This window comes from Tuber melanosporum (genome assembly GCF_000151645.1).
Source record: "Tuber melanosporum whole genome shotgun sequence assembly, scaffold_150, strain Mel28".
Lineage (NCBI taxonomy): Eukaryota > Fungi > Ascomycota > Pezizomycetes > Pezizales > Tuberaceae > Tuber > Tuber melanosporum.
Genome location: NW_003298809.1, coordinates 43,526 through 69,963, shown reverse-complemented (window position 1 = coordinate 69,963; position 26,438 = coordinate 43,526). Strand labels below are relative to the sequence as shown.

The following is a 26,438-nucleotide window of genomic DNA, read 5'->3' as shown; positions in this document are numbered from 1 at the left end:
AGATGAAAGAGCAAGGGCCCTGCTCTTATCAGACCCCCCTCCCGACAAATGCAATAGGTCCATTACAATCTGGTGGTAGGAAAATGGAAGCCTTCGTTTTGACAATGTTGACTCGTGTTGACATGTCGTCGGCAGTGTCCAAGCTGTCCGTTTGGCTCCATATCGAGAACTGGTGGGATAGATGGTGATGGTTGCCCAAACCATGGGGTAATTTTCACACATTGAACTCAGTTTGCTGTCTCGAATATGGTCAAGGGTGGAAGGAGGGTTCATGCCGTCTTGTCGTTGGGAACACCTGTCATGTTTCTTGACTTGATTCGGCGAACAAAATTGAGTGTAGAACATCTCAAAGTTTCCGTGCTCGCTGAGACTTGATCATCCTTAAGCAGGAAGGACTTACTATCAGGGCTTCCAGTCGTCCAGTCCGTCCTAGACGGGGTCAGGATGACGGAAGACGACAATGCCTCCTTTTTGGACGGACTGGAGGGGGCGATGACAGTCGGACGGCACTAGTCCTGGGTTTCCTTTTATGGATACAATATCACCTGATTAAAAATTTTAAACTTTATTTGTTTGTTTTATCTTATTTTTGTTTAACTTATTGTAGCACTTGTGTGTGTCTTACTGGGCGGAATTGGGTGCATTGACCAATTTTAGTCGACTGCTGTCGACGGCCATCGGACGGGATGACTGGGAGCACTGCTTACCATAGGTGGGATCCGACGGCTCTGGGTGGTTTGTGAAGGCGAAGAGGATAAATACAGGGTATTGATTAAGTTTTATCGTGTTTCGACAATTCAGTCTTCAAACAAATTCGTGAAGGTAACGGACCCAAAGATAATTACATTTTGTCAGTGTGAAAACTGATCTGGTGGTTTAGAAACGCGAAACAGCGTCCGGGATTCAGAGGCGAATGTAGCCGGGTGGGCACAACGTTGCCGCTTGGTTGCTAAGCTCAATAGTGCACAGGAAGGCGTGGATCGAGACAGGGTTATCGATGCTTTCAGTGATGCAAAAGCTAAAGTCCTTATGCTACCAATGTTTTTTGACGGCGGTATTGGGGTAGCGACTGTCTCAATGGTGGTCGATTATGACTTCGCTTTTGATCAGAACCGGCGGCCTGACCCTCAGACCTATCTTGAATGTTCCCCGCCGTCCAGTCAGTCCGTCGTCGGTGTAGGGCGGGACAGACTACAGCTCATAGTCCGACTTTTTGGGGGGTTGGGAGGAGTATGTCAGGGGAATGGGAAGATCAGACGGACTGTAGGGGACAACAGTCCTATCGCTTGGCCTCTGGTACTATCCAAGTTAAAACCATACAACTTCAAACAAATTATTATTACATTATGTGAAGTCACTCATCCGGTCCCGGGCTGTCCCCCGCCCAACCCTGCTGTCCTTCGTCATCCCCTATCGTACCATCCTTCACTATCCTAGGTTATCCTCAAACGCCCCCTACAGTCCCCCGTAGTCCCTGTTAGTTGGTATGGGTACTGGGGGCTATCCGTATGGAAGTCAGGGTGTGGGAAAGTCAGTGGACAAATATTTGCTGCAATGTATTTTATGATACCTTATGTAGACAGGGACGGAACAGGGAAATACAACGATTGATCCTCTTCTCCGCTCAACGCACATACACTCACGCCACCACACTTACAGCCCCTCGCTGTCTCACCATTCCTGGCCGCCCTCAACCATCCCCCGTCCTTAACCGTTCCCGGCCCTCCCATGAAATCCCCCACAATCAACACCGCCTCCCCACGACTAACATGTCGCCTCATATGGTTCCGGTCGCGATAAGCTTGCACATGCGGCTATTGTTCATGCTGAGTATTAAGCGTATTCTTGGGATTTTTACTTATTTTTTTCCGATTCTGCTAGTATCATAGTTCTGGTTCTTAGGAATATCTGATCCAGAGGGAGCCTAGAAACTTACAAAATATACCTCTAATGGCAAAAGCGAGCAAACGGTATCAAGAAAGACTATGACTATGGGACCGAATTTGGACTATCATAATATGATGTCACCCTGAAATGTGTGTGTCTTGGCATATTTTTGACTACAATTTGTAGGTGGCGGTTACTAGGTCTCCCCATACCATGCCCCAACTTCAAACCCAAAGATTGTGGTCACCTAGTCTATATTTACAGAGATTGAAATGACAGATTAATGCAGCAGGTGTTTATCTACATTTCTATGTTCTTAAGGTCAAGAAAAGGTTTCTTCTTGATGGTGATATTTCAACTTGAAATGGGTCGATTATTTTTTTTTTCTCAGCCATGAGCAGGTTTGTCGCGACCGGAACTATAGGGCCCACCGTCCGGCGTAAGGACCGTCGTCCTGCACCTTCGACCCCGAGAGTTGAGAATTGCCTATCTTCACCGTATTGGACGGACTGGAAGATTAGGATGTGTTGGTGTGTCAATCAGTTTTGTTTATGACAAACAGAGCTTGTACGAGATGAATGAAATATCTAATCACAGTGGAGTTTGTTCCTTCTAGGTATCTGGAATTGAGTCACAATACTAAATGATTATTGCTAGGGGGTTGAGACAATTGTCAATATATTCTTACGACCAAGAAGGCTGTTGCAACCAAATAGGGACAGAAACGTAAGTTCCTTCCAGATTTTATTGAAAAAATAGATGGAAAGTAAGAAAATGGTAGATGAAGCGGGCTGAATGTTGGCTGAATTGGTGATTTGGTTTTTCTTGTATTCCTCACTCACTTTCAATAGACTAACATAACCAGCGCGCAGCGTCCTTTATACAGGTGTTCAAGCAACTCTGTCATCTTCGCATGATGACGCCTACGCTTCTTCATAATCCACACCGAGAGGTTCATGCTGGCTTCATTTCCCAATGAGGACAAGTGTACTGTCTGTTCCTGCAATACAACCATCATCACTCACCATACATAGAAAGTCATTCCAATAATACAAGAAACCCACTATCTGTCATCACCAATCCTGGTAATAGCACCATAAACACTTATCCAAGATATCAGAATAACTAAGCCAGTATACTCATCAGTGACAAAACAACAGATTTCTGGAGATCGGTTTACTATGTTAATTGATTTATAATATGGGGTTGGGGAGGTCTTGGAACAGGTTTTCCAAGTATTAAAAGTATTGTCTCCATTTGATCATTAGTTGTTGAGTGGAGCAGGTAGAGAGGTGTATATTAATAGACAAGTGTTGGGGTGGGGTCAGAAATCATTGCCAGGACTAGTGTTTGTCAAAAAGCTATCAGCGTCCTTGGGCAATGTCTATTGGACCATTTATAGCTCCTACCCCAAAGGAAAGAGTTAAAATTTCCAAATATATGATATCAAGCAGGAGGGGTTACTCAAATAGTAAGGCTATGATAGGTAGAGAGTGTCTGCGATCCTTGTTCTTTCTATGGTGCCGGTGGTGTCCTATATATACACAAACTGGTCCTTTGCAAGCATATTCCTTGGCAGTCAACATCGCAGAGTTCCATATCCCATTTTCGTCATAATGACACACAATTCCTATCGCTCAGCTCCTTCAAACTTTCTCTCAAACCATTCCACTAAACTACAGCTGTTCCAGACAGACCTTCTACCTTTGTGCTTCTTCTCCGGTTTCCTAACTCTTATAGTGTAACACCCGAGTGTCTCATGGCCTCCGGATCATAACCTGTGGCCTCCGGTATCCCTAGTACTAATTCCCGAAACCTCCCAAACACTTCTCCTTGCACAAACCTCTAGTTCATACACACCCTTTCTCATAGGCTAGCCTTTCCTTAGCTTGTTCCACCGCTTCGTTACCAAACCATCACCAAACAGGCTTTGCCTCACCCTCCGACATACTACTCCTAGTCAACATCACATCACGGAAGCTGCATTTCCTGATTTTCAACAGTTTCCACACTTACAACCACAGTTAACTAACCCATCAGATCCTAGAGGCTTGGGAATTATAGGTAAATTGTGGTGAGCATTTCTCTTCACCTCTGGCACCTCCTATGTATATACAGGACGAAAGCTCCTGATTTTCAGATCTTGAAAAGAGAAGGAAAATATTAAAAAAAACAAAACGATGCGCAGGCCAAAGTTCCACACATTGGTTATTCTCCGAACTCTTTAAAGTACTCCGTTCTTGCTTTTCCGCTATTGTAGCTCTCCAGCGTCTATTCCGATTTCCCATCCGCTCACGATTATGCATCCTAACCCCAGATTTCGCCGCACCGGCTGTTCCGCTCTCCTGAATGTTATTAGCCATTTTTCCAATCTCCTACCGATAAGAAACGAGTATTGTGAACCTACTTCAAGAAATGTGGGGAAAATGTGGGTATTTATTGCGATTTGGTCGCACCCGCTGCTTTGCTCGCTAGAAACGTATTGGCAGTTTTCTCACCTCCCAGAGCAATAATAATCGATGTGTTGAACCTAGATACAGAATTATAAAAGGAATATACATCAATGTCGTTGGTTGGAGCCCTGTCATGCAAACGCCAAAGTAATGTTTTGGTATCTCACCAATTTTCCAAAGCCAATGAAATACATTAAGATAGTAGCCAATATGCGAGAATGAAAAGCCAAATCAGAACAGAGAAATAAGAAACCATAACCATCCGAGAAGTCCGCGCCATCAATCGAGATCCATTTCTTGGTCCACTGGCGGAGGCGTTTGGGGAGATGCCGCTGCCCTTGTCACTCGAGATCGTTGCCACCGATAAATCCCGAGTCGGCAATGAGGGCGCACTGAGAAATATAGGGGTGGTGGGTGGGAGCAAAAAAGGCGAGCTGTCGCGAGCTTGCAGACGAGAATGCGAGTTGTAGCGAGCTTCGAGGATGCCGACTCCGGGGTGTCGATGGTTCTATAAGTGCTGTGGCTCTCAGGTCTGTGCGCAGTGAGCTATGATCTCCCGGAAACCCGCTAGACCTTCCTCTCACAACCTCCCGGCGGTTCTTCTGAGCTTTGCCCAATTGGCAACGCGTTGTTCCAACCCTTCATTTTATCTCAAATGAGTCATGCTGATGATATCATATGTAGGTGGGTAAGGCCCAGGGTACTCCCGTGCCCGCTGCCTCATTGCATGTGTCATATCTTTGTATAATATATAGTTAACTACCTCCCCACCTCAAAATGAAAGAACGTCCAATTTTCCCTATCCGGCATGATCTCAAGCCTATCGTTCGTTATGGATTCAAAATGAGGAAAGCTCCTACTCCCAATATGAAAGACCGGTTTGGCAGGATACCGCTCTCATAGGCTGCCGGGTATGGACACAATGCAGTTAAGCTGCGGTTGGGGCGAGAAGACGTCAATCCCAATTAACCAGACGGTGCTGGCCAGACACCCTTGTCATGGGCTGCTAAGTATGGACCCGGTATCGGAGTGACACGAAGGAAGCTAAGAATTAATTAGATTTATATAGCCATAAAAGCTCCCGACTCCACATGTATTTAGTAGGATATGAGATGCTCCTGTGAGGAGAGCTAACCAACACCAACTGTGAGTATTTGCCAGTCTTCAGGAATTTAGTGAATCAAGAAGTTACAAACATGCAATATCACTATCCGAAATATGCATAAAGGGTGAGGCATGAGCACGCCCTGTAGTTGCCGCAATAACCGTGAAAGTTTAATACTTTTAGCAACGCAACCATAACGTTGATTGTCACCTACCATATCAGGTACAACTACGCACTTGTCAGGTCGGATATGGACGGATAAGTTCTCAAGGGTCCAGTCCATATGTCTTTGGGCGTGGACGTGACAGAAGGCAGTGCACGAGGGGTTGTCAGGAACGATGGGTATCCTGGTGTCAGTTCAGTCAGCTCCGCGGGACGACCGGGGGCGCCCTGCAGGTGTCCCAGGATGTGGAATGTGCGAGATTCCTACAGATAACTGCCGGACCCTGCGGACGACGGCCGCGGAGAGACAACTCAGGAAGAACGGGGCAGGACTCAGACGAAAACTATAGGTGAAGAAAGGTGGAAGGAAAATGCTCTACTTCTTCTGCTAGCTCAGGACATGCCAGGATGTATATCTCGGCAACCCCAGAACTTCAAGGAAACTCAACGAACTCTGAGGGAAAACGCGACCCTGACCAACCAAGATACTCTGCGATATTCAACAATTTGGAGCCAACCTGATATCCTATGAGCCTCCCTTCGTAAATCATGAACCTTGTGCCCTATGCCAGTGACTATATGCCGGATGGCATACGCTATGAAAGAATTTATAAAATCTAATGCCTAATATATGATGCACAATTGCAACAAGCGTCCACCTAAACGCCATATCATCCCACCCACCTCATATCCACATAATTAGCTGCCCGGTGTCAGCTCTAAGAGGTTGGGACCTGCAGATAGCGGCTGGAAAATACCATTTAGACTAAAACTACGGGGCCGAGGTGTCAAACCTTAATCCGGTGTCTTTGTGAAAGGCGGACACCTGCCCGGTAGTCCTTAAAAACCTTACCTGGGACTAAAGCCTGGAAAGGGTCCTGTAGGGCGCCCAGGGCGGTTGGGTACAGTGACCACGAGAGTGGGTGCAGAGAGGCCGGCCACCGGGAGATTGGCCGAGGGAGAAGGAACTTGGTCCGCTGGAGGCTGGACATCCGGGCTAGCCTTGCCGTAACGAGACAAGACAAAAGACCAGAGCCAGTGACTGGCTTTGATGTAAGATGATATGAGATAGAAATAACGAGCAGGGAGGTAGAGGAAAAAATACCGGAACCATCCCTTCGCACGTGACCTGTCATAAAAGCGCATGAGGATTACAAGCCATGCGCCAAACATGTAGGGGTAGTGGATTGCATGGTTTGCGAATGGCGATAGAAAATCTGGTCATCGGGGGATAGGATGTCCGCAGGGTTCCAGCCCCCGCAAACCATGTGGGAAGCAATTCCCCTAGTCGCTTTAACTGTCGGCCTGGGTTGACCCTTTTCCAAAAACCGGATTTCATCCAAGCTTCCATCGTGGCAACCACCTCAGTCGCGCTTGGGTTTATAGAGATGGGGCGGCCGCCACAATCTTTGTAATTTGAGGTGTAAGTTGAGGAGCATGATAGATCGCAGAGACGGACAAACATTTTCAAATTCTATTCGTTTTGGTTTAAATTGTGCATTGCAATCGGGGCAGCGGAAGATAAACTCATCTGCGTTTTTGTGGTAAGGGATACTGAGGAATTGGGTGGAAATAAAATGGAAATCATGAAAAAGTCTGGAAATGGGTGGAGAGAGTTTGGACCAAAGCGAACTGGTATTAGGTTGGGGTTTTCAGTATTTGCGATTAAGACACGCCATAAAAGGAGCAAAGGAAAAAATGTATATGAGGGCGATTATGGAATGTGCACTTAGGCACAACTGGAGAATGCAAAGAGTCACCAAGTGTCACCAGGGGCGATGGTTGTAAGGTGTGTGTTGAAAATTGAGGAAATCATGGGATCAGAGATTGGATATAGTGAATCCAGGTGTCCGGTCCGTCTATCCTCTAATGCAGAAGGAACGGACGGATGAAGGGGAGAATGCTCGGGACTGAAGGGCATCTTGGTGTCTGTCGAGACCATTTCTGAGGATGGACAGGCCTTGAGATGATCCCTGGAAGTTGCCATTTTACTGAGACTGTAGGGCACGGGCGTCGCCCCCTGTGGCGGCTAATTTTGTGGGGGACGGGTGGCGTCCCCTATCGTGCTTGCCCACCCCTGTCGGGTGGGAACGCTCCATTAAATGTGAAGGGGGAGAGCGGGTAGGGGAGGTGAGAACAAATACGATTTCAAACTAGGTTGGTGGCTGGTCTATTGTCAAGTACGATATTAGATTTTGGAGAGATTAGGAAGGGGTGAATAGAGAGTTTGCACACGAGGAACTAGGTGGTAGAGTGAAAGAAATAAGCCGGGGTGCAAGAATAAGTCTCGGTAAAATCGGTGTCGGGAACTCTTGCAACGGTCCCCTACGCGAATGGTGTGGCGACCGAGCCTAATCCCTGGTGGATTTCCCCGGTAGATGGTAAGCAGCCAGATTGGCTGATTGTGGACGAGAACTTGGCTGGATGTAATGCAATGTGTCATAACCCATGCAAGAAGGAAGTAAAGGTGGACGAGTGATGATTCGGTGGTGAGTGGAGTATGTCCTCAGTCTGTGCTATCATACCGAGGTGGGTAGTTCTAGGTGCATATTACTGTGGGAAAAGAAGTCACGCCTATCCCACAACAAACTGTGTCCCGAACGCTACCCCAAAACAGAAAAATCCGTAGGGTTGAAAATGGTGTAATATGACTTTCAAACATGTCTCAGTTACGCAATTGAAAATATGACAGAATTCCTGTCATAGTTACCGGTATGAATTCATCTATAGATGAACTCAGAACATTGGTTGATCCTAATAGAGATTCCTCGGAAACTCTTCCGTAACACTAGTTTGATTATCTCGTTCGCGTTTCCTTTCTCTTTACCGTTCCGCTACGCTGTATTGTTGTCATTGATTTCTTTTTCTCTTGCGCGAGGTATATGTCATAGGTGGTTGTGGTGCGCTCTCCTGTAGCATAAGTAGGGCTGCTAGCCCGCCGGTAGAGCATCAATCAAGCAAGAAGTAGGTACAACTTCAATCAAGAATTACAACAGAAAACCCTCGGAGTTACTGCCACCACGCCCCCCCCAAACAAATCGGCTTTCCACACGGGTGGGTAGCTTGGCAACCAGGTGAGAGAAGACCAATCTGTTACGGTATCAAAGGTCACACATAATATCTGCTCTGGCACATTGGCAAAAGTAAAATACCGAAAGGGGTCACGAAGAGACCGGCAAACAGGCTCCGGTTGTAATGCTTGCCACCCTGTTTTCGCACAAGTCAAAGGTTCGATAGCCGAGCACTCCTCGGAATGAGCGGGTCGGGCCTACTCTAGGCATCCTTTTTGAAAGATGGGGTGGGTTAGGAAGGTAGGGTCCGGGCAATTTGATTTGCTGGAGGAACGGGAATGGCAGAGCGTATACAGGAGCTTTTCGCTTGGCGTTTTTTGTGTTCGTGGTTGACTTGGCTTCGTGAATCCATAATTACACCGAATCCTCCCGGTAGGAAAACTGATGTTTTACACTTCTCATAGGTCTCGCATCCCACTTGGGGTCAAAAATATTTGGGACAACTCGAAAAAAAAATAAACCCTGTTTTTGTGCAACTTGGGTCTCGTATCCCCAGAGAGGTAGAGGCGGCCATTCCTCCGGCAGGAAAACCTCCTACTAGGACAAGAGGTAATCAAGGAAGATTTGCCCGCTTCCTTGTGTATCACGAGTCATGATGGACCTCCCTCCCTGAACACGAGCCAACCCACGAAAGAGAGACTCATGGCCCAGCAAAACCGGATCCAGCCAAATGATGAACCTGGCTTTTATAAGAAATATACGGGATAAAGAGAGACAATGAATTGTACGAAAGCTCGCTGCACAATTGACTTGGTTCTTTTCTTTTCTTCCTGGCCATAACTGTTCTAGCTTTGAGCAGTACAGTACCGGTATCCATTGAATACAAGAAGGACCCCTGCTACCTCTCCAATCATATTCCGATCCTGACCACACCATTTCTACCAAATCCTGCATCATCCTTTGGGTCAACTCTTCACTGCTTTGCATTCCCGTTTTTCCTTCACCGAATACTTTAAAGGCCGCACTTCGCCAATATATGCCAGGTTTCTTTTCTTCACAGCTCTTGTACCCCGCCTTTGTCACCACTTTGCCAAGACTTATACCCTGCATCTTCAGACACGCCTTTCCATACACCAACCAAGTCACCACCGATCGGGAAAGTGGAGAGGAAGATATCCAACAACTAACAACAGTGAACGCATCGCTGAATAACAACAAGCTAACCCAGAAAAGCCCGAACCCATAGGCAGGTTTGATTACAGTAGGGAAATCTGGGGGATCATTTATGAGGGAAGGTAGAGGAGCCAATAGAATTTGGCGAATATCTAGAGCAATAAATCTGCAAACATTTGCACATAGTGGTTGGATGGAAACGGATGGTTTCGGACTAAAGCGGGTGACACGGCCTGGCGGCACTGCCCAGAATCGGGTATTCCAAGGGATTCAGCCTTCATTGGGTGAACCCAGATCCTTCGCTGGGTTGGCTGGGGTTTATCGAGTTGGGTGGTGGTTGCTGGTTTTTTGGTTGGGCAAGGGTTCTTGGTCACTCAGCCGAGGTCACGGATCGAGCCCGCGGGGGTTTTTGGAGCTTATTTTTCCCGCTCGTGCCGTCTCCTCCTGAACAATGGTCCAAGCCGACGGGACTGGAAACCTCTTTTACCAGGGACTTATAGGTGCCCGGAAACTGTCTCAATCAAGATATTCTTTTAATTATTTAAGGTTTCAGTAGTATTCGGCCTTCCCTCGATTCTTGTACTTCCAGCAATCAATAGCGGATAAAGATATGTGGTCACTTCGAGTTCGTCTTTCTTTACATCCACTGGGGCTTCTGTTTATATAGCCTTCCATCATACTAAAAGACTTGACTGACAATCAAATGTCTTAGGTGAGCGATACATTGAGGCGGATTTTATTTTAGTTCGAATGCAATTTATTTGCTTTGCCTGCATGGCCTACGGAGGTGTTTCCACCAGTCTACAACACTACCATCTGTTGACCAGGTATTGGATATCCGCCAGTTGTGGATTAAATTATTTAAGGTGCTATCACACATCTAAAGCACTAGGCTATGGGGATATTTTCACCTATTCATTTCACATACGGACCGGGTGGGTTCGCTGGGCTAACAGAAACTAATGTTCGGCCAGGCGGAACTTTAGTTGGGCCTGAGTAGAGTCAGGTGGGTTTATTTTCAACACCGGTCAACAACCCATTCAAAGGCGACAGTGTTCCCAACCGTCCGGGGCGGCTCTGTGTAGTCCATCCAGCGCTGTCGAAGTCGGGTTGTAGTATTGATTGGTAGGACAACTTGAATATTCATAAACGAACTCTCATGTATCCTCCTGGGCTTAGAACCCGTACCATTTGTCATGACTGCAATTCCATAGCTCGTGGTCGAGTTGGGTAACAAAATTCCACTGTAATTATGAATGAAACAAAGGCAAACCTCGTGGGGTTGTTGCAGACCTGGGTCTATGGCAAGTCTAATGCCTGAACTTCCATAGCGTACTCTGGTGTACACAGTGCTTCGAGCCTTGCAATAGGTCGGGCCTTCGTTGGCCTAGCCCGGGCTATTCGTGGGGCTGGGTCGGGCTCATTGGGCTGGGTTCACTCATGGGCTTCCTTGGGCTGGGCCGGGCTGAGGGGGGGACAAGCCCGGCGGCCCGGTCAAGGATTAGCCTTATTTTTAAGGTTTGTATGGTGTCTTGCAATCCGTATCACCGGGAAAACGATTGTCCCAGCACATGGCTTTCAGGAAGCGCGTTACTACAAGCGATAAGATCCAACCCAACCATCTGTATATCTAGAATGTTTAGTGCAGAACCAATCCATATTGGATTCATGTGCTCTCGGGTTGTCGCGCGGTTTGGGGGTTTGGGAGTTCGGGTCTCGTCTTGCCACCCAATGAAATATCAGATCTTTTCGGTATCTCCCTCCTTCTTCATATTTCCCACACCTATGTTCACCTCTGATCTCGCTTCCCATTTGTTCCTAATACCAATACAAACCCGATGAGCTTCTCCTGTAACAGCGGTAGTTTTCTCTCAAGTCCTCCACCTATTATGCTATCACCATGTCCACAAGCAGAATTTTATCACCATCGATTCTACGAGTCTGAGCTTCCCGGTTCAGAACACTTGGAAGATCAGGAATTAGACCACGATCGCCTATTACCACCAAATGCCAGTATCAACCAATCACGAAAAAAGAGAAAAAGCACACTTCCTTCCTCGTGGGTATGGGGTACTCCGGAGTCTCCTAATGAGAAGTTAGTGATTGAGTCAACCGAGTGCCTCCGGAGTTGGCAGTCCATATAAAATTTACTCTTTCTACTGAAAATAATCACTACTATTTCTCACTGTGCTGTGTTCATCTCCTATTTCAAGCACCATCTGTTCTCATTGGCAATTCTGTATTTTAATCTAGTATTAATAGATCTACATTCATCTCTTTTATGGCTGTTCACCTGTGCGGGGGCCCGATGGGCTCGTTGGGTTAGCCAGGGCTATACCTCCTTGGGCTTGGGCTGGGCCGGGCCGGCCCTTTTTTCGACCCGGGCTAGCCCATTGCAAGGCTTGCAGTGCTTCCAACGGGCCAGGACAAGGCAGGCCACTCAGAAGTATAGCCTGGGCGGATATGGGCCGAATTCCATTTGCCTACCGAAGCCTATCTTCACACACCGGGACGGCGCCAATACGCTGTGCCCGAGGGATTGAGAAACTACGATATTGTCATGGAAACCAGATTGTCCGATTTTGGAAAGGTTTTCGGGCACTGCTCCTTTGTTTTCATTCTTTCCTTTTGTGTTTCATTAATTCTTTCTCCTAGGGATATGATGAGAGGTTCCGATTTGGTTTGCTCATGAGAATGCGTAGGAAAGCCGGTAGCTTTCACCAGGGTTCCGAATGGTCCGCGGAAGACTTGACTGGACCAGCTATTCCGGTGAGAAGTCAAGTCAAGTCTAATGGTGGAAATTAGACCGACCTGGACAGTCCCGATTATGGGACTGACTAGACTAGGACTGGTCTGACTAGGCCCGCCAAGCAATAGGATATTCACTGCCCATTGACCGAATTAGCAACCTATTTTCCTTTTTACTATTTTTATAACAGTTTATTACGTTCAAATAGATTCACCAGTATCAATTGCTTTTCGGAGCATTAGGTGAATGATATTACATGACTACGCAGCACTCTATAAAGACCGGTCTGGGACCAGCCCAGAACCAGACCGGACCACCCGGGTTAGTCGGGTCCAGTCACGGTGTCGACCAGGACTGCCAAGTCTGGTCCTGCCTCCACGACCTGACCTGTCGGACTATTCGGAACCTCTGGCTTTCCCAGCTTGTCAAGATTTCTTTTCTTTTTTTTCACTGGAAGTAAATCCTTCAAAAACGGAGCTACTACCTGGCTGAGTAATAATTATTGGAGAGAGTTCATGGGATAGATGAAAGGTTGATAGAAGAAATGTGAGATTAGACGGAAGTTAAAGACAAAAGAAAAACATATATATGGTTAAGCATACTTCAAAAGGCTTATAGTATGGGGTCTATACAGCCTATAAGCAGGCCCGCGTAGGCCCGACCTAGGTACTTCGAGGCCTGTAGGCTCGGGCCAGGCTAGATCCTCAAGAGCTCTCCTAGTCCAGGCCTGGCTTTCATTCGGCATAGCCAACCCGGCCCGTTGGGACATCTAGGTTCACCGCTATCTGTTCAGCTCGTTAATCGAGTTCAACGGGCTGGGGTCTTAGGCTCACTGGGTTATTCACCTGAGGTCTTCTCGATGGCTTGTGGTGTGCCACTACAGCCTTTCCTGCCCTCTACCGCCCACTATCCTTGAGCTTTTAAGTAGCGGGTAGATAGTATTTTGCACTCCCGTCCTACATTGCGCTGGTCCTGGCACCTAGTGCCACATGGGCACAACCGTTGCGAACAGACACAGGCGGTAGAAAATCGTGCTCTCGGGTCACGCCCGTCCTCCTCTGATTACCCCTTCAACTATCATAGTAGGCCCATCGTGCCATAAGTGAGATGGTCTAGAGGTTCAGTACAAATTGCAAGGTCATTGCAAGCCACGGTAAGAAAGTAATGTTCGCTAGCTTGGAAGCGAGGACACTCCTCAGCCTCGATTGCTAGCGGTACCCTTTTTTCTTAACGCAGAGTTGTGGCCCACCACAGCAACCTTTTGCTTCGTCATCGCTTTTTGGCTCAACACCACTTGGCCGTTTGTTGTCAGTTGAGATGTAATCGAACAGTTGTATTAAATTTTGAGGAAGCGTAAGAATGATTTTCGAGGAAAGGAAGCATAAGTTAGTCACTATGTGACGTATTGTGTGGGGAAGAGTATCACACACAGACATGAATCACTTTGGATTCGAACTTTCGTTTATTCCTCACCTTATAAAATTCACCCAAGACAGACCTCCGGACCCCCCTCAAAAGTGGCCCAACATATTAAGATCGTATTTGGGATACTGTGACGCTCAAGTTCTATCCTGTGGATTTTGAAATGCTATTAGTTTTTCAAGGTGGGGTTTAGATAAGGCAGTTATAGGGTTTGTTGAAGGGAAGGAAGGAAAAACTTCGGTATGATACGTGAGGAGAATTTTGTCTGCACTTCATCTTCATTGATAAGAACCGAATGGAAACCCCGTCATCAATCAGTGTGAAAATACGAACAAAACCCGGTAAGTGCGAGTGTACGAGTGGAGTACAGTTAATGGGCAATCTTTTCCTTTACGAACAAGAACCTATCGATAAGAACTGTAGTCGAATTGATTCCCCTTATTTCGTCAATTTTCTTTTCTGGACCCGATATTGGTTTCTCAATAACCCCCTTGTCTGTGCTATTTCCTCTTGACACTTTCAGGACTTCGGTGAAATTGATAGGTTTGGACATTGATGGTGAGTTTTAGCGGATGCACTTCGCCGTCTTATCTTCTAGGCAGACCAACACGTCATTAGGCAATGGAAGGAAACCAGCATACAGACTAAATCATACATTGATGTTAAGCCACAAAGCTACAATGGATGACCTAGGATCTGGTGTTGAGCTATAGCGGTTTGATACGTGGAGACGTCGCCCACGCAGGAGAAGTGCCCCAAACCCTAAGCCAGCGCGTAATCGTCGGTTGTGGCGGGTCGTGACAACCTCGGCCCGAGTATCGTACTCATACTTCACGTTGCGGCCATCGAGGACACAAATCGAACCTTCATCAAGTCTTGGTTACCCTTCCGGTTGGACAGGGTTAGGGCGCTGATTGCTGCTCACCACCCAGCCACCGTATAAATACCACACCCCACGACAACCCACCACCACCCACCACAATCACCACCGCGAAGGACACTTTTCTCCTACGATACACCGAACATCTCTCTGACAACCATCGTCCCCAAGGACGTCAACAACCTTATTACAACTCAAAGCCGCAATTTACACAAGTAATCGACATGGTACCTGATCACTCACCCATTTCAATCGCAACAACCTAACCATCTCTACCAACAACAGGGCAAACGTAAGAGGTCGACTCGCAAACCTAACGTCTTCAAAAAGGTATGTCACGCTACGCCATGCAAAACTACCCTGTCCATCCCCTCCTGCTAACGAAATTATAACCACAGAAGGAGCCTCTCTCAACCACGTTTATGTGCCTTTTCTGCAATAACCAAGACACGGTTGCCTGCGTGCTCGATAAAAAAGCCGGCATTGGCAGCTTGTCATGCAGAGCCTGTGGACAGAGATTCAAGATGAACATTAATTGTATGTGACAGTTCTTTACCTCACTACCTTTATTCCTACTTTTTCTTTTTATTCTTCTTTTTTCACTTGGTTTGATTCAGTTTGGCTTGGCAAATACACATGTTATCATCCTTGGCGTTGTCTCACGGAGCTGCCGCCATCTCGGGGGATTGATACCATATGGATGCTGGCCGTTATTTCTGAATGCATATGAACCAATAAACATTAACGTATTTGGATTGGGCCAATAGATTTGTCGGCCCCGATAGACGTATACAGCGAATGGGTTGACGCCTGCGATGAAATTGAAAACCCCAAAGTAAAGGCTCCCCGCCGTGTCTGTGGCAACAGTCGTGATGTAGGAAGAGGTGCTCGAGAAGGAGTGGGCGGAGCCGCTAGAAACAAGAATCCGCGAAATCACGGTGAGCGCGATGAACAAGCGGATGAGGACAGCGATGACAATCATGAGGGGTATGGTGGGAAGGTTTAGGTTATGGTTGACGATTATGAGGAGGAGTTTTAAAAGGTGCTACAGCACTATGGCCACAGAATTACCTTTGGGATGATGAATGAATGAGTTGGATTTTATCAAGTACATGGCGAAGTTGATGTTACCCTAGTCTTTATTTTTGGTCTTTCCGCTTTTTTATATCGTTGTTGTAAACGCACAGTGGTGCGCTCTAGATTCCTGTTATAGAAAGGATTTGGTTTCTATTGAATTCTATCTTCGTTTACTTTCACATTTCTATACAGGCTCTGTCACTACTCGGTAATTGAGTAGATGGAGAAACCTATCAATTGCTTCATCTAAACATGCCTAATGGATGGATGAACATATCCTTTCTTCCCCTCTATATAGGACCATAGATTATATGGAAGACTGCTATTTCTTTCTGTGGAAAACTCTGTTTACTTACCATCGGTTTTACCCAACCTTTCGTTTCCGGAATCGGCCAACCTGACGGTGGGTGCATCCATGGCCTTGAAAAAGAGCCAAACATAACACGACGTTATCAACGCCGAAAATGACACGGAAGGTGCCAATCTCTTGAACAAAACAGAATCCATTGCCAAAGTCCCCTGATCCCTGAATGGCAAAATTAATCGCACGACTTTGTTACCAAACAGACATATACCGAATAGGTCTCAATGACCCGGAGGGGTATATAAACGTAACAAACGTCTCGGTAGGCCCCCTAATCCACAAACGTGGCCACAACCCCCTGAACAGGAAAGGGTCTAACAAAGCTCCTGATGCCTTTAGGATGAGCAATAAAGTTGTGGAACAAATTCCGCTACGCGGGCACAAGCCGCGAGATCTGCAGCGTGATAGGATATGTCGGGCTCCGGGGTAGTGAGCATGATGTTTTCACGTCGAAGGCGTCTCCTCAATATCACTCCCCTTACACAACTCAGGTTGCAGTGTTGATTTGTAGGACAATTGTTTTTTTCTTCATAAACCAAGTCTGCTGTCTCCTCCTGCGGGTAGAGCTCTTCCCTTTGGTCATGACTGCAATTCGATAGCTTGTGCTCTTGCGTAACAAAATTCCACTGTAACTATGAATGAAACAAAAGCAAACCTTGCGAGTTAGTTGCAGACCTTAGTCCGTGGCATTCCTCTGATGCTTCCAAGTCCCCAGTATCCTCTGGTGCACATACACTTTCCAATGGGCCGATTTCAATTAGTCTAAGGAAATCAATCAGGCCTGCTAAGTGCCAATAGGACGGGCCCCGGGGAATAGGAGACTACGACATTGCCATGGAAACCAGGGTGTCTAATTTTGGAAACGTTTTCGACGAGTGTGCCTTGGTTTTCATTCTTCTCTTTGTGTTTCTTTCATTCTTTTTCCTAGGCCTCGGTTGGGAGATTTAGATTTGGTGGGCTTATGAGAATGTGAATGACAACCGGTAGTTTTCACTAGCTTTCAACTTCATTTTTTCACTAGAAAATCCTTTCACAAAGGAGCTACTACTGCACTGGGTAATAATGCTTGGAGAGAGAACTCACTCAATCGATGAAAGCTTGGTAGAAGGGGGATGAGGTTAAGCAGAGGTGAGAGACGAGGGGGGAGCCAGTATTTGACTAAAGTGGCTTCGAAACACCTCTAGTATAAAGCATATAGTAAAAAGTAAGCACGGCGGCCTAGGCCCGACTCACCTACTTCGAGGCCTCTTGGCTCCGGCCAGGGTAGATCCACAAGAGTTCCCTTATCACGGGCCCGCGTTTCATTCTACCTAGCCAACTCGGCCTGGTGTGAACAATATTCCGATGATTGGCCTAGGCCGATAGAGGCGGGATTCCATCGGCCTAAGGAAGCCTATCAACCCTAGTGGGCGCCTATAGGCCGGACCCTTAGCATTGGACAACTGTGTTTATAGAAAGCATGTTGTCAAGTTTAGAAAAAGTTTGCAAACACTTCGCATTTGGTTTCTTTCATTTTTCATGGCTATTTACTTCATCCTGAAGAGCCATATAAGAGGTTTGGATTTGGTTCACTCGCGGGAATGTGTATGACTACCTATAATTTGCCAGGGTCTTTTTCTTTCTACTAGAAACAAACCGTTTCTAACATGTACTGCTACCGGACCGCGCAGTAATGCACAGAGCTAATTCGCTAGGCAGGTGAAGGCTTGAGAGAACGCCAGCCACGTTGAACAGAATTTAAAAACAAAAGGGAAGCAAGCGTCTGGCTAGGTGAGCTCCAAAGGGTAGGTAGTATAAAACGTATACAGCATATAGGTAGGCCAGGCGCGGATCGGTTACTTCGAAGCCTATAGGCTCCGGCCCGGGTAGATCCTTGGGAATTCTCGTATGTCAGGCCCGGCTTTCCTTCGGCCTGGCCTACCTGGCCCTTTGGGAACAATGAATACCCCTTCAATTGGCAGTCTCCTCATGGCCTGTGCAAGATCGTGTAGAGGTGCATTACTGGTGGCAGGGTACAGAAAATCGACGACATGCCGTGAATACTTGCTAGCTTGGAAGAGTGGCCACTCCTCCCGCTCGCTGGCTCTAGGTAGCTTTATTGTTTAATCCACAGTTGTGGATCACCACAGTCACCTGTTACGTCATCATCGCGTTGAGGCTCAACACCACTTGGCTTACTGTCGTCCGCGGAGAGAAAATCCAACAGTTGTATTAAATCTTGAGGAAATATAAAGGTCATCTTGAAGGAAAGGAAATATGGTCACCATACGACGTGTTGGATGGGGAAGTGGATCTCCCACCGGCTTGAATCACTGTGGATTCGAACTTTGGTTGAATCTGAACTCTACAAATGTCACCCTAGACCGACTTCAGAGTTAGCCTCAAAAGAGGCCCAACATACTATTAGAATGTCGTATTTGGTAGACTGCGAGGCTCAAATACTCGTTTGTGTAATTTGAAGTACTCTTAGTTTTTCTAGGTGTGGTTTAGGTAAGGTAGCTATTATATGATTTGTTTGCTACAAGAAATGAAGATTTCCTGTATTATACATGGGAAGAATTTTCAATACACATCATTGTTGGTAACGACCGAATTGAAACTATGTCATCGAACAGTTTGAAAATACGAACGAGACCTTGTCAGTGCGAGTTTCGAGTGAAGTTCACTTAGGGAGCAACGTTTTTCTTTACAAACGAGAGCCTATCGACACGAACTATGCTGGGGAAGAGTTTCCTGCATACATTTTCTTTTCTTCAATGACTCGAAATTGATTTTTCAAGAACCCCTTAACTTCGCTACTCCCTCTTGCTACTATCAGCGTTTAATTGAGACTGTCAGATTTGGACATTATTCGTGGGTTTTGGTTGATGCACATCGCAGTCGTATATCCTAGCAGGTACAATACGTCATGAGGCAATCGAACGAAACCGGAATGCACACTACGAGTAAGTCGTTGATTGATGGTAAGCTCGAAGGCTACACGGGGTGACCCACGATCATGCGTTGAGCCGTAACGGTACGCGGGGACGTCGCCATCGCTGAAGAGGTGTCCCAAACCCTAACCCAGCACGTAATCGTCATTTGTGGCGGGCAGTGACAAGCTCGGCACGAGTACTCATACTTCACGTTGCAGCCATAGAAGGCCAAAGTCGAACGTTCATCAAGTTTTGGTTACCCTTCCGATTGGATAGGGTTAGGGGGGTGATTGCTGCCCACCACCCTGCCACCGTATAAATACCACACCTCACGACAACCCACCATCACACACCACCACCCACCATCATTATCACCGCGAAGGACACTTCTCTCCTACACAGAACATCTCTCTGACTCCCATAGCTATCAAGGACGTCAACAAGCTTATTACAACTCATAGCCCCAATTTTCTCAAGTAACCGACATGGTACCACATCAATCACCCCTTTCATCGGCAAGAACCTAACAATTTCTACCAACAACAGGGCAAACGTAAGAGGTCGACTCGCAAACCTACCGTCTTCAAAAAGGTATGTCACGCTACGTCATGCAAAACTACCCTGTCCATCCCCTCCTACTAACGAAATTATTGTCACAGAAGGAGCCCCTCGCAACCACCTTCATGTGCCTTTTCTGCAATAACCAACACACGGTTGCCTGCGTGCTCGATATAAAAGCCGGCATTGGCAGCTTGTCATGCAGAGCGTGTGGACAAAGATTCAAGATGAAAATTAATTGTATGTGACAGTTCTTTACCTCTCTACTTTTATTCCTACTTTTTCTTTTTCTTTTTTCACTTGGTTTGATTCGGTTGGATTTGGCAAATACACACGTCACCATTCTTTGCGTTTTCTCAAGGAGCTGCCACAATCTCCGGGGATTGATACCATATGGATGCTGGCCGCCCCCATCAATTGATGTGAACAGATAAACGTTAACATATTTGGATTGTGCCAATAGATTTGTCGGCCCCGATAGACGTATACAGCGAATGGGTTGACGCCTGCGATGAAATTGAGAACCCTAAAGTGAAGGTTCCCAGACGTGTCGGTGCCAGGAGTCGAGATGCAGGAAGAGGTGATCGAGAAGTGGGGGGTGGAGCGGCTAAGAACAAGAATCAGCGAAATCATGATGAACGCGAAGAACAAGCGGATGATGACAGCGATGGCAATAGTGATGGGTATGGCCGGAAGGTTTAGGTGATGGTTGACGATTATGTGGAGGACTTTGAAATGGTGCTGCGGCACTCTGGCCACCGAATCAACTACGGGATGATGAATGAATGGATCGGATTTTATCGCGTGCATGGCGAGGTTGATGTTACCCTAGTCTTTCTTTTTGGTCTTTCCGCTTTTTTATATCCTTGTTGTAAACGCACTGTGCTGCGCTCTAGATTATTTGTATAGAAGGGATTAGGTTTCTGATTAATTTTATCTTCGTTTACTTTTACTTTTCCTTACCATCTCTGTCCCTAATCGGTAATTGGGTGGATGGAGAAACCTATCAATTGCTTCCTCTAAACTTGCCCGATGGATGAACATATCCCCTCTCCCGCTCTATATAGGACCACAGATTATATGGACGGCTGCTATTTCCTTCTGTGAAAAACCTTGCTTGCTTGCAATCGGTTTTACCCAAATTTCATTCCCCCAATCAGTCAACCCGGCGTGGGGCGTATCCATGCACTTATATCAGAGCCAGACCGAATACGATATCATCAATTCCAAAAATACTAAGAAAGGTGCAAAACCTTTGAACACAACAGCGTAGATTGCCAAGGTCCCCCAATCCCAGAATGATATAATTAATCGTACCAGTTTGTTACCAAACCGACATAATCTGAATAGATATCAAGGACCCCGAGGGGTAAATAAATGTAACAAACTTCTCGGTGGGGCCCTGATCCCCAAACGCGGCCACAACCCTCGACAGAGGAAGCGGACTAATAAAGCTCCACATGCCGTTCGGACCAGCAATAAGGTTGCAGAACAAAATCGCCTACACGGGCACCAGCCGCGAGATTTGCAGCTAAATAGCATATGTCGAACCCCGGGGTAGTGGGCATGATTTTTTCACATCGAAGGCCTCGCCTTAATATCACTCTCCTCACGCAACTCAGGTTGTAGTATTGATTTGTAGGACAATTTTCTTCTTCATAAACAAAGTCTCCCCTCTCCACCTGCGGGTAGAACTCTTACCTTGGTCATGACTACAATTCGATAGCTTGTGCTCTTGTTGCGTAACAAAATTCCACTGTGACTATGAATGAAACAAAGGCAAACCTTTCAGGTTAGTTGAGGACCTTGGTCCGTGGCATTCCTCTGATGCTTCCAAGTCCCCAGCATCCTCTGGTGCACATACCCTTTCCAATGGGCCGGTTTCCATTAGTCTAAGGAAATCAATCAGGCCTGCTAAGTGCCCATAGGCCAGACCCCGGGGAATAATAAACTACGACATTACCATGGAAACCAGGGTGTCTGATTTTGGAAACGTTTTCGACGAGTGCACCTTAGTTTGCACTCTTCTCTTTGCGTTTCTTTCGTTCCTTCTCCTGGGCGTTGGGTAGGGGGTTGAGATTTCGTGGGCTTATCAGAATGCGTATTACAAGCGGTAGTTTTCACTAGCTTTCAAGCTCTTTTTTCCACTAGAAGTAAATCCTTTCATAGTGGAGCTACTACTGCACCACGAAATAATGGTTGGAGAGTGAATGTACTCCATAGATCAAAGCTTGGTGGAACAAAGGTGAGATTAAACCGAAGTGAGAGTCAAAGGAAAAACAAATATTTGTCCAAGCTTGCTTCAAAAGGTCGCTACTACAAAGCCTATACCGACTATAAGCATGGCGGCCTAGGCCTGACTCACGTACTTCGAGGCCAATTGGCTCCGGTCAGGCTAGATCCACAAGAATTGCCTGAGCGTGGGCACTCCAGCTCGATGGCTCCAAGTAGCTTTATTGCTAAATCCGCAGTTGTGGCTCACCATGGGCACCTGTTGCGTCATCGTCGCGTTGAGGCTCAACCCCACTTTGCCGCTTTTTGTCTGCGGAGAGATAATCCAACCGTTGTATCAAATCTTGAGGCAATATAAAAGTAATCTGGAAGGAAAGGAAATATGGACACTATACGACGTGTTGGACGGGGAGGTGGACCAAACACCGGCTTGAATCACTGTGGATTCGAACGTTCGGTGAATCTTGACTCTACAAATTTCACAGTCTACAGGCTTGCGGGTTCACCTCAAAAGAGGCCCAACATATTATAATGTCGTATTTGGTATACTGCGAGGCTCAAATACTCGTTTGAGGAATTTGTTGTTATCTTAGCTTTTCTAGGTGTGGTTTAGATAAGGTAGTTTTTATATGGTTGGTTAGCGACAAGGGATGAAAAATTCCGGTATCATACATGGGGAGAATTTTCACTTAGTGAGCAACGTTTTGCTTTACAAGGAAGAGCCTCTCGACACGAACTACACTGGAAAAGATTTTCCTGTATGCATTTTCCTTTCTTCCCGGACTCGAAATTTATTTTTCAATAACCCCTTAACTTCGCTATACCCTCTTGCCACTATCGGCACTTAATTGAGATTGTTCGATTTGGACATTGTTTGAGGGTTTTGGTTGATGCACATCGCCCTCCTATCTTCTAGCCGGTCCGATACGTCATGAAGCGATCGAACGAAGCCAGAATACAAACTCTCTTGGGGCCACCCGCACCTCACTTGGTGACATGTTTTCATTAATGCGAGTCATGGATTACTTTCCACTCACTAGGTTAGTGAGCCTTTAGGGAACAGTTGTCCTGTTTCACAAAACCGGTGCCAAGGTCACTATGACCGTTAGTCACAACGCTTTTCTCTTGGCTCACTAGCGGAGGCCACGCAGTGTCAGCGAAGGGTTACCCCAGGTTTGGTTCCACGCTGCCGTGGACAGATCAGGAAGACTAAGTCGGAACACATTATCCTTCTCTCTGGTACGTACCTAATATGCGCGAAATATTTGGTTAGTTTATCAAGCCCTTGAATTTTATGACGTCCAAAGGGCTAACGGTGAACTTCCACGTTTTAGCCTTTCTTTCCACTGTTATCGCGGTCACCGTCTGTGGCTTTCTGGGTGGTTTTCTTGGGGGCTTGGCTGGGAATGGCTTGGTAGGACGAAGGGTTCACCAAGTTCCCGTCACGAACACCCAGTGCGCCGCATCCGTCGATTATGCCCCTAGCACTCCCTGCCTCCAAACCGTAGAATGTGGTGCCAACACACATATCTCCTTTAACACCAAAAGCGCCACGGAGGAACACCTATCCGCTGACCTAAGCACTTGCCGGGCGTTCGAGAAATCCTGCGGCGAATACATCACTACTCTAGAAAAGGCCTTACCATTGTTCCTGGATAGCTTGGAGGATATGAGAAAGTCGAGTATGACTAAAAGGAAAACTAAATATCGGAGTCCCTTCTATTAGAGAAACCTCTCCCGCCTCTTCGAGACTACTGCAAGTGTTACCGAAACAGATTGGCTCATATTTCTGCTATTCGCCTATTTTGTATCCCTAGGATATTGTGGATCCGGCTCGGCATCCTGGCGAAATAGGCGCCATGGTTCGGCGCTCGTGTGTTTGTTTTTGCTAACTATTGCAAAAGGTTTGGTCGCTTAGATAAAGGTTTTCGGGATGGGAGTTGGATGAACTCGTCATGTGAGAAATAGATGGATCCACCGAAAGAGCATCATGAAGCCATCTGGTGCGCGAATCCTTTACGCGCTGAGGGTAGCGGTGGTCGCAAACCGGGGTCTCTTCATGAAGTGTTTCTTTGATTTGTTAACTAGAGTATACCGAGGGGCACGGGCCCTATGGATAATGTAGAGGGAGTTAGTTGAATGAGGATTAACCTCCCCAGGCTCACAAATTAGCGAGCTCGCCATTTGAAGCTTTTGTTGAAAATAGCTGCCCACCGTGCCCACGGCCACCGCCCATAGCGACAACCACCGACCACCACCCGGATGTATCAAAGGAAAGACAATGAAATTATATCTCTGCGGCCTGAAGTCCTATCAACTTGACCTTAGTATCGAATGTAGCGCTTTTACAGACCCAAGAGTAGAGCGAACTCTCCCAGCAATCAAGCGCTATCATAATGAGCCTGCACGAAGAGAACAAACTCCTCTAACACGCCCCTACCTCCTACTGATGCTCTGTACACTGGGAAGTACAACCTATGACGAAATTGTCACCCTTACCGCCTTCACCTTAGCATTTGCAGTCTTCTAGAGAGTTGGAGGATTCACTTATGGGAAAATTGACTTAGAAACCAGAGAGGCATTCCGGAATTGGTTTCTAACAAAAAGTAGTATCAGCCTAGTAGCTGACGTGGCCTACCTGTAGCTCACGTTACCGGCGTCCAAGACAGACTCCTTCCACCATGGCATTCAGCTTCTGATTGCTGCTAGCAATGATTCAAGGTACGAGTGAGCATGTGGTTCAGACAGTGCAGGAGCTAGCATTCCGAAGTGGTCTCGGATGTGGTGCATGGAACGGACACAGTTTCAGAGTAGAGGCAGCTACCTCGGCATCGGAAGTAGGCATTGCCGAACACCAAATTCAACCTTTGGGAAGAGGAGATTGGATGCATGCAAAACATACATCGAGTATTCCAGAGAGGAACGTATCAATCTCTGTCAGCGCTTTCAGCTTCCTGCAGATCCCTCCTAGGCCACCAATCAAGTTCACCGCCTTGACATTGGCTGCTCCTGTTGGACATCTTGATGGCGGACACGCCCAGGCATGCCTCTACCACATGAGTGCCTACCCCAAGCTAGGCTGCATCGGTGCCAACAATTTCGAGCGACAAGGGCAGCGATCAACTCATCCCCAAAGCCTCCAGCAGTGGAAACGGCATACTAGTGCAAGAAGGAACGAAGATGGCGTATCTTCTTTGAGCTTGGTTTTCTATTCATTGTCTCTTTGTTTTTCTGTTTCTCCTCTCCTTTGTTATCACGGGTAGAAACTTTGTAGGGTATATCTTCTATGCTTTGGAAAATTGGTCTTCCTGCCTGAGAGCCCTTTTTAAAAAATAACCTTACAATTCCTGGCCACCATCATTATAATACCTTTCGTCCATGTTAAATATATTTGTATGGGATATGTTATACAATTTAAGTAGCCTTCCAAGCTATCGGAGTTAGTGTTGTTCACGAGCCGAGCCTTGATCTGGGGGGGCTCGAGCCGGCTCGCATCACTTGGTACCGGTGCCGCATATATGTTGAACCATCGCAGCCTCCATCTGCAAATGTCTTGGCGGCTTGAGCCCTCGAGCCTAGGGGTGCCTCGAGCAGAGCCGGCTCGTGAACAATACTAATCGGAGTATTAGTAGATGTTATGACTGGAGGTGCCTAGGTGTAGCCATACCGACTTAAATAATACTCTTTCGAAACCACCAAATTGATTGTAAACGCTCTATGACAATCTAGCCAGGAATCTAACTTCAGTGAAAAGCTTGGGTGCTGTCTAAGAAACCATGAGATCCAATATTTTCGCGAAGACCGATTATTGTCCAGCCAGTTCTAAACATGTCAGGCAGGTTCTAAGTATGTTGGTTGAGTTCCGAGCATGCAGGCCAAAACTGTGAACACACGCTCTCTTCGCCTTTACTAATCAAGGTGCCATGCCTACTACTGCCACTGATCCATGATGAACCCGGTAGCAAACATTACGTGCAGATTTCCGAGTGTAGAAACAAAAATGAGACGTCAGGCCTTTAAAGGTCAACCAGCACACGACGGGCCGTGCCTCCACCGGGCCCGGTGGTTGGGCGATCAAGTTAAGCACAGAGTGGGGAGGGGAATGCGGGTTGGTCATCGCCCGGTCTCATGTGGGACGAAGTCCCGTCTGGTAAATGATGGTTTTCGATGTTTACCAGACGGGGAAAGGAGGAGAACATGTGAAACAACTAGCCGTATTTGAACAAAAACTGATAAAAATGATAACTGTCCGGAGTAGTAAATCAATGATCACTGTAATGGGGGGGTAAGGTCCGCCATCACATACTATCACTCGGCCAAACAAAACGCCAAGACGTCAGCCCAGGGAGGGGTAGGAAAAGTTTTCTCTCTCCGATTCTCTCTCTCTCTAAAAGCTCACTCTCCCAACAACCCACTTGCTCGACAACTCGCTTGCTCAACTACTCTAAAC

General features: G+C 46.8%; 1 protein-coding gene; it reads left to right on the top strand.

The window, feature by feature from the left end:
* Positions 1-83: 83 nt before the first annotated feature.
* On the top strand, positions 84-16,092 carry GSTUM_00002850001 (uncharacterized protein; the record flags this gene model as incomplete). XM_002836567.2 has 5 exons in its annotated part: positions 84-149; positions 14,869-15,069; positions 15,128-15,172; positions 15,241-15,379; positions 15,610-16,092. The coding sequence occupies 5 exons, from the start codon at positions 84-86 to the stop codon at positions 15,846-15,848; spliced, it is 690 nt and encodes a 229-aa protein (XP_002836613.1). The 3' UTR covers positions 15,849-16,092.
* Positions 16,093-26,438: the final 10,346 nt, after the last annotated feature.